This window comes from Salvia hispanica, chromosome 4 (assembly GCF_023119035.1).
Source record: "Salvia hispanica cultivar TCC Black 2014 chromosome 4, UniMelb_Shisp_WGS_1.0, whole genome shotgun sequence".
Lineage (NCBI taxonomy): Eukaryota > Viridiplantae > Streptophyta > Magnoliopsida > Lamiales > Lamiaceae > Salvia > Salvia hispanica.
In genome coordinates, this window is record NC_062968.1 from 32,761,593 (window position 1) to 32,778,648 (window position 17,056).

Here is a 17,056-nt window from a genome sequence, read left to right on the forward strand (position 1 = left end):
AAGGCTGATACATCGGCCTGTTGGGGGAGAGGGGAGGGGGCCGATCGACGGCCGTTCCGCCGCAGTGGTGGGGCGATGGAGGCAAATGGGGAAGGCCCTTCCATCGGCCCTCAATTGCTAATTCTCTTAGAATTAGACCACATTTGTCATTTTGGGATGTCCCTTAAAAATAGACCAATTATATTTTCAGAAAACTTTTTTCTCTCTAATGAGGTAGGTCTCATTCTCTACTAACAATACTTCAATCACTTTTTTATTTATATTTCTCTTACTTTACCAATTGGATATTAAAACTCGTGTCATATTAACGTTGTTTATTTTTTAGAGACGGATGGATAATAATTTACCATGTGTGTCACTTTTTGATATCAATAATATTATTACTACTACATATAGGAACGTTACAAAATTTCTAGTAAAATGTTACTGGGATAAAGCATAAAGCTCACATTGTTTAGTTAAATTTGATGTTATTTATTTTTAGGGATTCATTCTTTCGAGTAGTTTAATTATAAGATACTTTCAGAATTCAGCAACTCTATACCAGTATTTGTTATATTAGATACTCGATTATTGTAAATGATTAGATTGTATAACATATTAATGATGACTTTACTAACAATGCAATAATTTTCTATCATAGGACAAGCAAATGAAGTACTATATGTAGACGCAAAAGAATATTCAATAAAACCATGAAACAGAGAAAGAACAAAGTGGCACTAGATAAATAGTTATCCTAAACTAATCCCTTTAATTATGACACGAATAATTAAAGATAGGTGATTTTCTACATTACTAACAATGCATTGATTTAATTTGATAAAACAAACAATTGAAATATTGTGTATATGATGCATAACATTCAAATTTACCACGACGGACAGAAAAAACAAAAGTGGCATTAGTTAATTTGTTATCGTAATTCGTAAACCAACACTCTTCCACTTAATTATCACAGTAATATAAAGATAGGTGATTTTCTGCCGATCGGATTAATCCAGATATTGGCATTTAATATCATGGAGCCTTAAAAAAGCGTTGAAATTTTTTCTACAAACTTCGAAATTGACAAATAATATAGATAGTTTTTCTTAAAGTACAATCTCCAAAATTGTTCTTCAATCTATTAATATAGCCAAAAAAATTTCATTAGTTGACAAATAACAAATTTAGGGTAAAGTTCGTAATATTATTTGCTAATTTCAAAGATCGTGAGAAAACCCAACTTTTTGAAAGTTCTATCATATAAAGTGCCAATATCTCTTAAAAATATTGTCAATAATAAACAGTATTTTGCATATCACAATTAATAAATCCAAAAAAAATATACTCCAATGATGATGCAAGTTCAATGATGAATCAAAATGGCTAAAACCATTTCCTGTTACGAGTTACATCAAAGCTCCATCAAATTTACACGGTACAACTGAATCAAGTTACAAGGTACAACCTAATCGATTTCCTGTTAGATCAGACAACCTAATCAAGTTCAGGCAAATCTAAATGTAAAAATCTACAAATAACTACTACTGTAATACACAAATGTCTGAATTCTGATCGTTCTACCATGGTTCTTGCATCCTAACAAACTCCCAGGATTGTAACTTCACAGCTTCCATATTAGACCCTGGTCCTGCAAATGATCACAAACTTTACTTTCCACTTGACATTTTATGTAAGATTCTGGCACTATCTTCAATACACAAGCCCTTAAAAATGAAGAAGGCGGCCTGTTATAATACCATGATTTGACAAGGAAATGAAAATGAAAGCAGCGACTTGGGGATTGGCTAGTCATTTGATTACTTTGATATCATGATATGTATGCCCTGGTATCCTCATGGGTAGACAAGACAATTTTGTGACTGACAGACTTGTGAAGGCCTACAACTCAAGCGCCTTCTTCCACATTTCAGTGAACTTGGACACCACAGAGTCCGAAAATTCTGCAGCAAAAATCATAAGAGTACAGGATCAAGAACCACTAAGGCCAATTGAACAAGTAGATTTTCTTACTCGGGATAAAAGCAAGAAAAACAAGACAAATAATAATAGCATAGTTGATGAGGAAAAGGGCTGTCAAATGTACATAGAAATCCAACGACACCCTTCTTTGCAGAGAGTTAAATCCATATAATATAAAGATGACACCAAACATTATTTTTTAATGAAGCAGAAATGACTGAAAGAAAATTACCTTCAGTATCTTTAAGGACTGGAGTACGGCTACGTAGATAAAATCTATCATCTTTGTTCAGCTCTATACCTTCGGTCTTGGCTAGTGTGTCCAGCATGTAACCCACAAAATGATAGGCCGCAATACTAGTAGCATCACATGCTTCTTGGAGCTCAAGGTATCTATTAACTGACTTGCTCTGCTGATCAACAATATCTGTTTCTTCTACTTTGATGTCAGAAAATCCATTTTTAGTTGTTCCTGGAGAGAAACTTGTAGCTTCTTCATATTTATATTCAATGTGGCTTGATTTTCTGGCAGGAGAGGGAGACAGAAAAGACATACGAGCTTTAGTTGTCACTTTTGCGGAATCAGAGCAAGCAGGTTTTGATTCCTCAGCTTTACATTCCGATGGAAACTCTTTCCCCAAGCATTGACTATTGGGAGACGGAGGTAAGCGTTTATTTCTTTTACTTCTGTGAACAGGTAAACTGAACTCTTCCGGGTTTGTCTCCCCAATACTTTCTGTTTGGACATATGAACTACAAGAATGAAATTCAAAATGCTGCAAATCATCCTCCATTTGCAGATGATCACAAAAAACACGATGAGAATCGCTTCCATGGAAATCCTCCATGTTTGAATGAACAAATTCTTCATCAAATTTATGTTCTGGAAGCAAGTTCGCTACAACTTCTTTGGCTTGAGCACTGATATTTAGGAGAAGTTGCACCTCCTTTTCTATTTCCTCTTTCATCAACTCTTTGGAAGATGATAAAACTTTAGAGGAACTCTTTTTGGCAGACCCAAGTTGAGGTCTATTATTGATTATGTCAAGAGATTCTATCAAACACCCAGGGATATTCTCCATATCACTGCACTCATAAAGGTAATCAAACAATATATTCCGTATTGACATAGGCACTCTATACGAATTCAACTGAGGAGCCAACAAAGGCTGCACTTTACTCATCAGCACTTTTCTCGATTCAAGTATGCTCTGACCTTCCTTGGATGATTTTAATACGTCCTTTAGTTCGTTTAATACGTGAATAGCTTTAGCTATATCTTTATGCAACGCTACCATCTGTGGTGAAAATCTCCCGAAGTCTCTTATAACTGGACGGTTCAATATTAGGTTCAAAGTTAAGCTTGCAACTCCTAGTGCCCCAACCAATTCCTCTCGAGGTTCATCTCCTCCTCCAATGTTTGATACCATCTTTGTGAACTCTATACTCACCATTTTGGCCAATTTATCCCTAGTGCGTGTAGGTCGTATGACAGGACAAGGGATGTGTCCTTTAATACCTTTCAGCTTCCTAACCATTGCATGTAGTGCTCTAGAAGGGAAATGCTCTAGCTCCTCAAGTACCTTGAATGCAGCTACACAACAGGATTCAGGAGTGAAGTGCATGGTCATATTACACCCAAAATTAGTCGGGTCTCTTAATAGTAGTGAGCATCTTTTCAGCTTTGATCTGGAAATGTCATTTTTGTCAGCAATAAACTTCGGAAGCAATTCTTTGATTGTATTCATCACACCCCCATTTGTCTGATCAAATATATCCAGTCCCTCAGTGAGTATACTGGCAAAGGAACATAAGCCTTTATCAGTCATAGCCTCCAAGAGGAAAGATACCTCTTGAAAACCATCACTTGAATTAAGTAGTATTACACCATCTCGATCAAAAATATGATCCTCTTGGCTGTTAGGAATTTCAAAAGCCTTCTCGATACAAGTCCTGATGTCTTCATAACCCCCCTAAAATTAAGGTGAAAAACTACTTGTGATATCAGCTAAAAACAACCTCAATATGCAACAAGGCAACCATCCTACCACCAGCATTTAAAAAGTCAACCAATTTATTTTAATTTTTCTCCCATATACTATAAAAGCTTACTAGTCGCTTTATAGAGCAGCAGGATACTTACATCATCTTTTCTAAGGAAAGATTCAGGCAATATCCTGCAAGTGCAAAGACAACACAAGAAGTAAGTAATCACTGCATTTATTGTCACGGAGTCAAACAAAAAGTTTTGAGGATGCAACCAGCTCAGTCCTAAATGAATAAGAGCTTAGTTCGCCACAGATTCAATATCAACACTAAATCCAAAGTTCCTACATCTACAATGAGCTCCTGGCCTTGCCAGAATCAAATTGAACTAAAAACAGAAGATGTTTTCATCCTTTTAGTCAGCTGAATCTACCACACTTACAGGAAAAAGGAAAAAACAGAGACTTGGTCAGATGACCATAACTGTTTTAACCACAATAATACCAACAACACAATTTAGAATTTTCCTTTCAATAATTATGTATGTTATTGATCTTAATAGGATAAACACAGGATATCACGAACCAATCATATCCTGATTGAAAAAATGATGTATGCTTTAGTAAGAGCATAAGAACACAAATAAGCGCACTTTTACATACATATCATTGGGAGGCAGTAATTTGTCAATCCTCTTTTGCTCCGATTTGGACAAAGGTAGATCCATCAACCACCTGCCAAAAATAGAGTTAGGGGATGTTGGTTTGCAAGATTGTATCCTGGATTAATATATAGTGTGTTTGGTTCATGGGATTAAATCCCACAATTCAATCCTAGATGGATAGGATAATTAGTCATAGCTAACCTCCTAGTCCTATGACTAAAATAATCTCACAACTTAATCCAAGATTATATCTTGGTAGGAGTATTATTTTATCTAGGAAACCGAACACCACCTTAAGAAATTAATTTAGTAATCAAAAGAAAATAGAAAGTTACTCCTAGAAGATTGAGGTACCTGCGCTTGAGCCTCATTGCAGCCTCATGCCACCCAACTTGATCTGCTTGTACTCTCACATCATCATTATAGCATTCCTGTTCCAGTGGTCCCACAAAATCCTCAGCCATTGTATCCAACTGTTGAGCAATTTCGACAAAATCACAAGAATAATGAAATCAGATCGAAGCGTCAGGTAATTGTTTTCTCTCGTGGGGATACCAACAAAAAACAGATGCAGTTGCAGATTATAACAATCAACAATTTCAATTTCTCTTTAAATTAGTAATTTAGAGAAGCAGAAATCAATTAGCAGACTATGATATCTTTTGGGTTTACTATTCAATACCGAGAGAGAGAGTGAGAGGGGGATTAGGTGCTGAAAAGCAGTGGCGCGGCAGGAGGAATCACGCCGCGAGGATCGATTGGCAGCGGGATAGCGATCGGCAACCGCGGGTGGTGGCAGTCCTTGAGCCGAGAGAAAGATGGAGAAAGAGATGCTGATATATATAAAGGGAATCGGAAACTGTGTGAGTTTGAGATATCGCCGGAGAGAAGAAGGGAAGGAAATTGACAGAGACGCGATAGGGTTTAAGCAGTCCAAGATTTTTACGAGTGAACATATAAATGAGATTAATGATCTCTTTTTTTTTTTTCCTAATTTTGAAATAGACGGAGTATTTCGTATTTTAGGTAATGTGGTTGGGTCATTTTTTAATATTTTGGGGAATAATATTATTTTGTTTATACTTCATATATCCAAAAATTAGAAAATACACTATCTAATCAAGCCTCCTAATAATGATCATGTATCTAAATATTTATTTATCTTTTGTGCCAAAAATTTAAAACATACCAAGAAGTACATAATGACAATATTTATTTTCAAGATATAATTTTCGGTCCATCGATAAAATTGAAGTTTTTAATTTTTCGTACTAGTGAAAAAGTATATCGATTTTAAATAAAAATAAAAAATGTGGATCGTATGGATACAAGTGAGTTTAGTAATAGTTCAAATTCTTTTAATTTTGATCATTATAATTGTAATTTATTTTTAGGTAAATATTTAAGATATTATTTTCACAATTTTTAAACCAATAGGAGTGTAAAATTTTTGAACATAAGTAATACGATTAGTTTGGAGACTACTTAAAGCAAAATGTTCGAAGTGAATTTTAATTTTTTTTTCGCTAAAATTTTAATTACAAAAATATGTAATTGCAAAGATGTTAATCAATAATTAGTTGGTTCATTTTAGTAGTAGTAGTATTGTGATATTGTTGTTGTTAACAGATCTAAACAACTGATGGTAGATCATTATTCTAAAGCAAAAATGCATAGATGACCGTACATTAACATATATAGTTTGTTTTATTATTTTTGATCCATTATATCTTTACACTGACGCATTTGGTCTTATTAATTAAGTCCTTTTATAAAAAAAAAATTCATTAATTCCTTATACAGTTATACTATAGCATTTATTTTGAGAGGTTTTTATATTTATATTTTAAATTTGGTTGAATATTTTATTTAATGTACTTTAGAATTTAATTAATTTATTTGTATTAATATATTTTTTTCTTATTTAAGTTGCAAAATCAACTCAAAAACTATTGAAAAAATGAAAAATAATTAATATTGCCCTTTATCAACTTGTAAATCTACCATTTTTCAATAATTTTTGAATTGATATAACTGAATTAATATAAAAATAAATTTAATTAACAAAACAAATTAATTAAAATCTAAAATTCATTAAATAATATCCAACCAAGGAATCTCCTAAATCAAAATGTATTAGTATAATGAACTAATGAAACAAAAAATGGTAAAAAAGTCTAATGAAACAAAGTATCTTGACACATGTACTTAATAAACTAAAAAAATTGTTATAAAAACCTAATTAAATGAAATTTTTAATACAAAAACCTCTAAATATGTTTTGTCTTATTATTTAAGAACATTATCCAAATCATGTGCCTCTAAAGAAGATGTATAGGGGGGGTGAAAATATGCATAAAGACTACATCTTCGACCATGCCAAAAACTTCTTAACATATTAATGTTTTTTTTAGACTCACCACCCCTACAAATGATCACTAGGAGTTAACTAAAACTGCCCACAGGGGCTTAGCGCAGTTGGTTCCGGGGGAGCAGATATTGCTACAAGGAGCTGGGTTCGAATCCCACTACTGGCGTGTGGGAGCTTCCATCTCTCAGGCACAAGTGTGAGGCCTTGGGAGATGGGCTTCTGTCAGGACAGTGGGTTGAAGGTCTCCTCTCTAACGGGCCGTTGTGTACCATGATTGAACCCCCTCACAAACTGTCGGGCCGGGGTGTGGGGGCGGCCAGGGTGACCGCATCACCTTTTGCTACAAGGAGTTAACTAAAACTATACCGTATTAAAAAATTTCCGCATCTCAAATAATCAATTCATAACTGAAAAAATAAAGAAAAATATTATTTCCTCCGTCCATTAAATCTTGTCACATTTTTCTATTTTCGTTCAATAAACTCATTCAAGTCCACTAACAAACTTTTTCTTCTACGTCTTTCTTATTTTTTCAAGTTTACATTAAAACTCGTACTGTTCAAAAATTTATACTTTTAAAAAACGGAGGATGTATTAAATGTTCATTGTTTGTTAAGATTTTAACTAGGAAAACAGTTTAATTCCTTAATAATTAAACTATAGTGTTTATTTGCTTTTTAATCAAATAGAGAACAATCAAAATTATGAAAACTAGAAAAATATTACACAGTAGTTTAACTTTACAGATGAATATAATTTTTTATTATGTTATACAGCTACTCCTATAATATACAACAAAAATAATTGAGCGCTCTTTGATATGCATGGATTTTCTATACTCTCTATATTTTTTTAAATATGAAACATTTATGTGTTAGGCATAAGATTTTAGTAGTATTGTTTTGTAAGTTAATTATAAAAAATAAAGTAAGAGAGATAAAAAAGAAAGAGAGAATAAAGATGGTGTTGTTTTATTTAAGAAATATTTTATTTTAAATGGAATAACTAAAAAATTAAAACGTTTCATTTTTAATGGAAAAAGAGTGTAGTAATATTTTTATAGTTAGACTTCTCTGTTCTAATAACATATTGCTTGAGTTAAGTTTGTGTATGTACGCACTCCTATATTTTGATATTTTGACTATTATGTTGAGATCTCGTAGAAAATAGGCTTAAAATCTTAAATGAGTACTCCGGTTGTCCCATTTAGATGATCCCTTTTATTTTTTACATGTGTTTTAGAAAAATCATATTTCCTCCGTCCCAATAAATATGAAACATCTGGTTTCCGGTACAGGATTTTATGCAAGTGTTGTTTTGTGAGTTAATGGGTTAGAGAGTAAAGTAAGAGAGAGGAAAAAAGTAGAGAGAGTGATATTTCCATTTTAGGAAACGTTTCATTTTTAGTGGGACAACCTAAAAAGGAAAACGTTGCATTTCTAATGGGACAGAGGGAGTAATAAATAGTTAAAATGGAGAAAAAGTAAAGTAAGAGAGAGAATAATGTAGAAGAAAGTCTCTTTCATATTATTCTCTCTCTTAAATTACTTTCTCTTAACTTTAACTATTTATTACTCCCTCCGTTTTATAGTAATGGAGGCGTTTCTTTTCGGCATGGAGATTAAGAAAAATTGTGTTAGGTGAGTTAAGTAAAGGAAGAATAAAGTGAAAAATGAAAAATGTATAGAGATGAAGAGTGAAAAAAGTAAGAAAAGTAAAGTAGGCGTGGAAAAATGTGTTGACTTTTACTAAAAGAGAAAATGACTGTATTACTATGGAATCAAAAGAGTATGATTTTTACAAAACACGTGCAAAAAATGAAAAGGGTCATCTTAGCTGGGACGGAAGGAGTACAAAATGTAACAGTAAAACACAAAAGTTGAGATCGAAACTGAAACAGAAATCAACCCGCGACCCGCTGTCTGTTAAGTCGTAATCCCTCCAACCAATGACTAGGATTACCAAAGCCAATGTTGATATGCTTATTTTCTTCATCAAAAACAAACAAATAAATAAAAAGTTTATTTAATGTTTTGGCGTTGGCAAATGAACCATACCCGAAGTAGCTGGAAGTGTGTCAATTCATTAACCGACCGTTGAAGGTAGATTTGTCAATAAACAAAACAAATAAATTTGAATACTATTTGCACTCGAGTTTAATAATCCTACTACTAAGTTTAAACAATTAGATAAAGATAACTACATAAATATCTTCAAACACGAACTCAAATTATTTATCGGACACAATCAGTTTATTTAATTTATTATTGATACTCAAATCATGTCAGACTTGGATATTCCATCATTTTAACTCAAATTATGTAAAGGAATCCTTAGCCCAAAATTATGAGTAAAATCATTCCTGTGCAATATCGGGTAATTTGATTTTTTATTTTAGATAAAAAAAACCCCCCCATTATCATAGCGTATTACAATGCGTTTTTTGTTGTAAATTTATCATGACATAATGACAGAAAAATCACCTCACAATTTTGAATTTCTTTCTTTTCATTCGTATGCAAAAAATTTATAAATATGATTACACCAATACTAATGGAAAACAACCATAGTACATCAATAAATGATGATACTCTTTCATTTTCAAAACGTTTCACGAGTTGCATCGTCCGCTACTGCAGCATCGCAGACGATGGGTTAACCATCGTCTGCGCCCGATAGATCGTCCGCGGACGATGCGCGGCGGATATCCATCGTCCGTCGCATTGTCCGCCACTGTGGACGACGCGGACGATGGGTCACAGACGATGGGCACACGTTTCCTTTTTTTTTTTTTATAATTTTTTCAATTTTTTTTCTTATTTAAACACTACTATTCACTACCATTTCACACACTCCAATTTCACATCTCTTCAGTTTCTCTTCAATTATTCTCTCTCATCGACTCAAAAATGAATCCCGACGACTACGATTTGAGTACATCGGATGGCTGCAGACGAGCCTTGACTCGAGCCTTGTTCGATGCCGTTAATGAAGCCAAGACGGAATGCTTGGCACAAATGCAGCGGGAGCAGGCGGCGGCGGAGGTAGAGGTGCGGGTCCCTCACCCGATACGACGTCGGACGTTTGTCCCCCGCGATCACGACGTAGCGCACGAACGTTTGTTCGCAGATTATTTTGCCGAGAATCCAAGGTGGGGCCCGAATATTTTTCACCGCCGTTTTAGAATGAGCCGAGATCTTTTTCTCCGCATTGTGCACATGTTGGAGGGTCGTGATGAGTACTTCCAGTATCGGGAAGACGGGATCGGCAGACCCGGACTTACGCCTTTGCAGAAGTGCACGGTTGCGATCCGTCAGTTGGCCTACGGCACAACAGCGGATATGTTCGACGAGTACCTCCACGTCGGGGATACAACTGGCCGCGAATGTCTGAAGAAATTTTGTAAGTTAGTTGTGGAGGCTTTTGGCGACACATATTTGCGACGCCCGATTCCTGACGATTGCCAGAGCTCTGATGCGGATGCACGAGACGGTGCACGGCTTTCCGGGATGCTAGTGGAGCATCGATCTGTATGCACTGGCAGTGGAAGAATTGCCCGACGGCCTGGAGAGGCCAATTTACTAGCGCTGGCTACAAGGGCAAACACCCGACGATGATCCTAGAAGCCGTCGCCGACCACCGCCTCTGGATCCGGCATGCCTACTTTGGTGTAGCCGGGTCGAACAACGACATCAACGTCCTCAACTCGTCCACCATATTCGCCGATCAGTGCAGGGGTCGCGGTCCTGCCATTCAGTTCACTGCCAACGGCCGCACACATCATATGGGGTACTACTTGGCCGATGGCATATACCCTAGGTGGCCTGTTTTTTTTAAGACGATCAGCTGCCCAATTGGTGAGAGGAGAGTCTTGTTTGCGGCAAAGCAGGAGTCCGTGCGAAAGGATGTGGAGCGGGCTTTTGGGGTGCTCCAATCGCGGTGGGCAATCGTGAAAGGTCCGGCGCGTTTCTGGTACAAGGACGTCATCGCCGACGTCATGTATGCGTGCATCATCATGCATAACATGATAGTCGAACAAGAACGTGGACATGTCACCAATTGGTTGGATGATGAAGCCGGATCTAGCTCCAGCACGGCGACCTTGCCTGTCACTCGAGGATTACCGACTGGCTTCGGTGTGGTTCTACAGCGACAAGCCTCAATGCAACCAACAAGACCATACTCAGCTCATGACCGACATGATTGAAGAAGTTTGGAACCGCAACCACCGCTGTTGAGAAATTGTAGTTTTTTTTTTTTCGTAGTGTAATGTTTGAATTTTAATGAAATGAAGTTAGTTTTCCAAATTTTGAAGTATTTAAATATTCAAATAATAGAAAAATGCTTAGGGCGTTGTTTAAAGCGGGCTATAGTCCGCTCCACTGCAGATGGAATAGAAGGAGGATAAAATGCTGACATGGTGGTGCATAGGGCGTCGCTTAAGGAGTCCTACTGTGGATGGCCCTAAAATGAATTACTTATTTGGTTTCTTTTTGCTATGAAAGTTGGTAAATATACCAAAATTAGTATACGAATATATAAATGAATTCGGTGGAATTATTTATAAAAATAGGAAAAAGAATTGCTAGCACAACAAAAGTGAACACTTTTCCTTTTCGACAGTGAGAATTAACACTCGACAGACACGCACATTTCAAGTACAGTATAGCTATAGATTCTCTCTCTCTCTCTCTCTCTCTCTCTCACACACACACACAGAGAAGCTCGCCGGCGAATTACTTCACCGGCGGGAGCCTTTCCAAAATCAACAATTTCTGCCAAATCTACGGGCGAAGCCGCCGAGAATCCATTCTCAACCGAAATCTACGTTTATGAACACTCAATTGAGCTTAAACATAGCAAATCGAGATTTCCGCGCTCCTGCTCCATTCTCATTGTGCATGTCGGTTTCACCACTTCTCTCACCAATCTCACACTAAACACGCACTGCGCGATTCGCGGCGGAGATGACGGTCTACGATGCGGCGTTTGTGAACACGGAGCTCTCGAAGAAGACCTCGATCTTCGGCCTACACCTATGGGTGGTGATCGGGATAGTAGTCGGAGCTGTGATTGTGCTGATCCTCTTCCTGTTGTCGCTCTGCATCACCGCCTTTCGCCGCCGCAGCAGCAGCGGCAAGGGCAAGGGTGGTAGGAAGGGAAAGATCTCCGGCGCCGCCGAGTTTACTCCCGTCGTGTCCAAGGAAATCCAGGAGATCGTCCACGATTCCTCCGTCTCTGCCGCCGCCGATCACCGCCCGATTGGTCCTCAGGTATAATGATTTCGAGATCTAATTTGTTCAATTCGATTTAATTACAACGGTATTTTTTAATTTTCACTATGTTCCCCCTAAAATTTAGTATCTTACTGTTGGATTGAGAAAGGTATACTTTTTAATGAAGTGAGTTACTTAGCTTTTCATTTAGTAAGTTTTTATGCTCAAGCTGTTGGATTGGGAAATTGAATGCGGATTTATCTGTTTCTAATCCACTTATTATGAAACAAATACAGCTTCTTTATGTTGCTTAGATTGGTTTTTGTGCTCATTTTTAGGCTGTCCCTGAAATACAAATTGATATGGGGAAAGTGGAGCACAGGGTGGTGTTTTCTGATCGAGGAGCATCGAGTGGCGAGAGCAGGGCCACAAGTGGGGCTGACACGGGGTCGTTTGGTGGAGGTAGTGGGTCGTTGCCGGAGGTGTCACATTTGGGGTGGGGAAGGTGGTATACTCTAAGAGAACTTGAGGCAGCCTCGAATGGATTGGCAGATGAGAATGTGATCGGGGAAGGGGGATATGGTATTGTGTATTACGGTGTATTGGCTGATAACACGAAAATTGCTATAAAGAACTTGCTGAATAACAAGTGAGAATATTCTTCTGTTTGCTTCTATTCTTGAACGTATTTGCACAGTGCACTATAATGGAAAGCAAACGCTTGAGCATTGAGATGTTTCCTGCAATTTCACCTGTCATGTTTATCTTTATCGTTGGGGGTAGAGAATTTCTAAGCTTACTTGTCGTGGATATCTTTATCTCGCTTGTTCCTTCTTCCCTGGAAATCTTGATCACTTTTCAGTTGTAGCTCTTGAAGTTTTAATTTCTCCAAGACGTGAATGTGCTATATCATTTTGCTTGTGAGCTAAGCCATAGTCAGCCATTCTTAACAGGGGTCAGGCTGAAAAGGAGTTCAAGGTAGAGGTTGAAGCCATCGGGCGAGTCAGACACAAGAATCTTGTTAGGTTGTTTGGCTACTGTGTGGAAGGGGCTTATAGGTATCATTACTTATTCTGTTTTGCTAGTTGATTTACACTTGAGCATCATTTTGTTCTAATGCATATATTCTATATACAGGATGCTAGTTTATGAATATGTAGATAATGGAAATTTGGACCAATGGCTTCACGGAGATGTTGGGGAAGTCAGCCCCTTGACATGGGATATCCGTGTGAATATTATTCTAGGAACTGCAAAAGGGTATATATCTGGTCTGAAATTAGTATGATCTCTTTGCAATGTGCAGCTTAGTTTTGACTATTTACCAATCTTCAAATCGTCTCTTTGGCAGCTTGGCTTACTTACACGAAGGTCTTGAGCCAAAGGTTGTTCACCGTGATATCAAGTCCAGCAACATATTACTAGACCGTCAATGGTATCCTAAATTGTCAGATTTTGGGCTGGCTAAGCTCTTGAATTCAGAAAGCTCATATGTGACGACTCGAGTAATGGGAACATTTGGGTTAGTTAACATTTCCTTTTTTTTATTTTTATTTTTATTTTTGAGATGAGATGAAGCTAAGCTGATTTGGGTAGTGATAAGTTCAATCATTCTTCTACAAGATATGTTGCTCCAGAATATGCTTGCACTGGCATGCTGAATGAGAAGAGTGATATATATAGCTTCGGGATACTAATTATGGAGGTTATAACTGGAAGATCTCCTGTTGATTATAGCCGGCCGCAGGGAGAGGTTAGTCATTATAAAATCCTGAGAAATGTCTGCTGTTTTGCGATTATTGTTTATTAATGTTTATAAGACACGACTATTATTTGCAACTCTCACTGATAAGTGAGGACATAATTACAGGTTAATCTGGTTGATTGGCTGAAAATGATGGTTGGAAGCAGAAAGTCAGAGGAGGTGGTGGATCCCAAATTGCCTGAAAGACCTGATTCAAAAGCTCTCAAACGTCTGATCTTGATTGCCCTTAAATGTGTAGACCCGGATGCCCAGAAGAGGCCAAAAATGGGCCATGTAATACACATGTTGGAATCCGAGGACTTGCTGTCTCGTGAGGTATGCCTTAAAAATCATCTCAAGTTAGACGCATAGGAAGAAATGGTCCTATGTGCTAATGTTGATCTTCCTGTGTTTATCAAACTGTTGAATTCAGGAGAAACGAATTGCTCGTGAATCTCTGAGTTCTCACCGGGAAGAAAGTCATCAAGGTTCAGAGCTGACTAACAAACAAAGCAGCAAAGGTACATCTGATAATGTTGAAGGAGACAGCAGTGGGAACCATCACGCACCAGTTAGTTGGAGATAGTACGCGGATTCGGTACTTGCTATGTATGAAAATTCCTCGTGCTTATTTATGCCGTTTCAATCAGTTCCATTCTTATCCTCTATCACCAATTTTTTTCTGTAGTTAGTGCCTAAAGCATTGTTAACTAGCACTTGTGAAATGAATGATTTATTCTTGACTCTTTATAGAAAGAAACCGTGGCAATTTGTTTGTTTCACATTTCTTTCGGCTTAACTAAGGATGGAAGTTTCAGACAACGAGAATGGCAATACGTACTCAGCCTCGACGAGACGTTCAAGTAAGGTATTCATAATATAACAGTGCTCCTATCACGCTTGGGCAGTGTATTTGGCATTGCTTGTGGGATTATATTTAGGAGAACAGTGTAGATGAAATATTGTGTATTATTGCATCTCATGTTGGATGACTGCTACTGAGTAACTAATTTAGGTGAGATATTTTTGGTAAAAATTGAATGTTCCATACATGTTATTGTCATAAAGCCAGTTCTTGTCCTTGTTGATCTACGACAATCTTAGCTATGCATTCACATGTTCTGTCTCATACTAAATGAGGATATATATGCTTATAGGAATGAAATTGCAAGCTGGCAAATGGATTTTATAGGGCGGGTTATGCTGCGTTTTCTTTGCAAATCTGCACATGTTATGGTTTACTATTATCGACTATTGGAAAAATGACTTTTCTGCATTATTGTATGGTGGTGGACTGGAAAAGGAGGAAATGTAGAAAAGGATATGTAATTAAGTAATTTAATAAGAAAATCGTGAATCAATACATAAGTAACAAAAACTTGACAAACATTAATATGGTGGCGAGTATTTGTTTTTTTTGTTCAGTTTTTTGTAAATTCGAACCATCTCATATCATATTAGTAATTGTTTTTTATTGAAAAGGAATCAATTAAGACTATGTCACCCAAAGAAACCGAACTGAAATAATCAAAATTTTGAATTTTCTTATATGCTAGTGGTGTAACGACCAGACTCACCTACTGATGAATGGTTGTTCATGGGGAAGATGCATGTTGTTATATGAGTATCACTCATCAAATTTTGTTCACTTAATATCCTCAAATATGTAGTTTCATACATGTATATTCTTGGAAATTTTCTTTTTCTGGGTGTGTTTTAGTTACCAATGTCTCCCTCCGTTTTTAGAAGTAGGAGTCTCTCATACTTCATGCCCTATGCCCTATTCTTACATTAAAATTCTAACTTTATATGCACAAATATACTAATGCTACTATGTAGGAAATATAATTACAAAAATTAGGTGCTATAGAGCAGGGTCTTATTCTAATGCTTATAGCACCATAATCCAAAATCAAGACTAAATCTCCACCCTTGGATTTTAAAATGAGTGGATGAGATTAAAGCTCACAAATCTCAATAAATAGTAGACAAAATATCAACAAAAGGGTAATATCGTCATTATGTTATCATATGATAATTTTCGTGAGTGTTTTTTTATATCAACATTGTGTATTACAAATATCAACAATATGACATTAGAATATCAACACAGTGACAAGAAAATAGCAACACATTTTTATTGAAATTGGACATGCATAATATTGAGATTTTGCCTACAATATATTGAGATTTTTTGTTGCATTTGTTGATAAAAACTGCTTATCAACATGTACGAAAATTGAAATATAATTTATCAAATTTCATCACCCGAACATCGTCGGAACATATGCAATTGAGATCTCGTTGGAATCCTTATTAAATTATCTTTAATTTGATATATTTTTTGCAAAAATATAATTTAAATTGAGAGAGTTACGTAAATTTAAAGATTTGAGATGATTTTGAGGAGAGAGAAAGTAGTTAGTTATAATTACTACATATAAGATTTGACATTAATATCTTTTTAATTTAATTAATAATTATTTAAATTTAAAATATATTACGCTTGATATTATATCAACCATAAGATCTTCTAATCTAATGGTTAAAAATAGGTCTCAATTTTGGATTGATAATTACTACTGCTAGTTAACAATCACGTTCCCATATATACAAAAGAAGACAAAGCTTATTTAAGTTTTGGTGTTAAATTACATGAAAGGGGTGTACCGACTTTAAATTCCATGCATAGATTAAGATTTGTTCAAATTTTGTAATTAATCAAGATTTATAGTTTATAATTTATTTACGTGATATTATTGAGATAAAATAAAACGTCACACATTAGGCAATGACACAACTTCGTACTATTATGGAGTACTTAATTTATATTAAATCAGTATTAAAATCCAAATATTAATTAATTGTAAAATTATATCAACTTAATTGTTTGGAAATTTACAAATATATATTGGAATTTGATTAAAGTTTATAAATTTGCAGATAAATATATCTTATAAAAGTGAAAGTTTATCGCAACTAGTATCACGCCTGTGCGATGCACAGATTAAAATATTTTAAAAAATTAATGTTAGATTATAAATTAATTAAATGAAATTAGAAACAATATTATTATATAAAAAATTATAAACAAAATGACTATGAAT

The 17,056-nt window shown here is 35.9% G+C and overlaps 4 protein-coding genes across 8 annotated transcripts; 3 read left to right on the forward strand and 1 right to left on the reverse strand.

Annotated features, from left to right (window-relative positions):
- Positions 1–1,355: 1,355 nt before the first annotated feature.
- Positions 1,356–5,569, reverse strand: LOC125223681. Its single transcript, XM_048126934.1, has 8 exons — positions 5,301–5,569; positions 4,973–5,091; positions 4,617–4,688; positions 4,112–4,145; positions 2,525–3,941; positions 2,201–2,440; positions 1,746–1,949; positions 1,356–1,636 (listed from the first exon to the last, which is right to left on the reverse strand). Exons 2-7 carry the CDS (start codon positions 5,080–5,082, stop codon positions 1,888–1,890), a joined length of 1,935 nt encoding a protein of 644 aa, XP_047982891.1. The 5' UTR covers positions 5,083–5,091; positions 5,301–5,569; the 3' UTR covers positions 1,356–1,636; positions 1,746–1,887.
- Positions 5,570–9,898: 4,329 nt separating this feature from the next.
- Positions 9,899–10,606, forward strand: LOC125220926. The gene has a single exon (XM_048123053.1). The coding sequence runs from the start codon at positions 9,899–9,901 to the stop codon at positions 10,604–10,606; it is 708 nt and encodes a 235-aa protein (XP_047979010.1).
- On the forward strand, positions 10,603–11,196 carry LOC125220927. The gene has a single exon (XM_048123055.1). The coding sequence runs from the start codon at positions 10,603–10,605 to the stop codon at positions 11,194–11,196; it is 594 nt and encodes a 197-aa protein (XP_047979012.1).
- A 412-nt stretch (positions 11,197–11,608) lies between these two features.
- LOC125221858 (probable serine/threonine-protein kinase At1g01540) lies at positions 11,609–15,041 on the forward strand. Of its 5 annotated transcripts, none has more exons than XM_048124166.1 (9): positions 11,609–12,262; positions 12,544–12,854; positions 13,159–13,263; positions 13,343–13,465; positions 13,557–13,727; positions 13,802–13,958; positions 14,076–14,129; positions 14,209–14,285; positions 14,383–14,604. In XM_048124166.1, exons 1-8 carry the CDS (start codon positions 11,957–11,959, stop codon positions 14,245–14,247), a joined length of 1,266 nt encoding a protein of 421 aa, XP_047980123.1. In that variant the 5' UTR covers positions 11,609–11,956; the 3' UTR covers positions 14,248–14,285; positions 14,383–14,604. The 5 variants fall into 5 exon arrangements, with proteins under 5 accessions (XP_047980123.1, XP_047980121.1, XP_047980120.1 ...); XM_048124164.1 differs by adding an exon at positions 14,768–15,041 and having other exon boundaries at positions 11,613–12,262; positions 14,076–14,285; positions 14,383–14,558; XM_048124163.1 differs by adding an exon at positions 14,703–14,731 and having other exon boundaries at positions 11,613–12,262; positions 14,076–14,285; positions 14,383–14,558.
- The last annotated feature ends 2,015 nt before the right edge of the window (positions 15,042–17,056 follow it).

Excerpts from the sequence above, each read along its gene's own strand:
- LOC125223681 (XM_048126934.1), bottom strand. The coding sequence starts at position 5,082 with ATGGCTGAGGATTTTGTGGGACCACTGGAACAGGAATGCTATAATGAT. Across the intron at positions 4,146-4,616 it reads TTACTGCCTCCCAATGATAT|GATATTGCCTGAATCTTTCC; the intron begins GTATGTAAAAGT and ends TTGCACTTGCAG. Across the intron at positions 3,942-4,111 it reads CTTTCCTTAGAAAAGATGAT|GGGGGTTATGAAGACATCAG; the intron begins GTAAGTATCCTG and ends CCTTAATTTTAG.
- LOC125220926 (XM_048123053.1), top strand. The coding sequence starts at position 9,899 with ATGAATCCCGACGACTACGATTTGAGTACATCGGATGGCTGCAGACGA.
- LOC125220927 (XM_048123055.1), top strand. The coding sequence starts at position 10,603 with ATGATCCTAGAAGCCGTCGCCGACCACCGCCTCTGGATCCGGCATGCC.
- LOC125221858 (XM_048124164.1), top strand. The coding sequence starts at position 11,957 with ATGACGGTCTACGATGCGGCGTTTGTGAACACGGAGCTCTCGAAGAAG. Across the intron at positions 12,263-12,543 it reads ACCGCCCGATTGGTCCTCAG|GCTGTCCCTGAAATACAAAT; the intron begins GTATAATGATTT and ends GCTCATTTTTAG. Across the intron at positions 14,286-14,382 it reads AGGACTTGCTGTCTCGTGAG|GAGAAACGAATTGCTCGTGA; the intron begins GTATGCCTTAAA and ends TGTTGAATTCAG.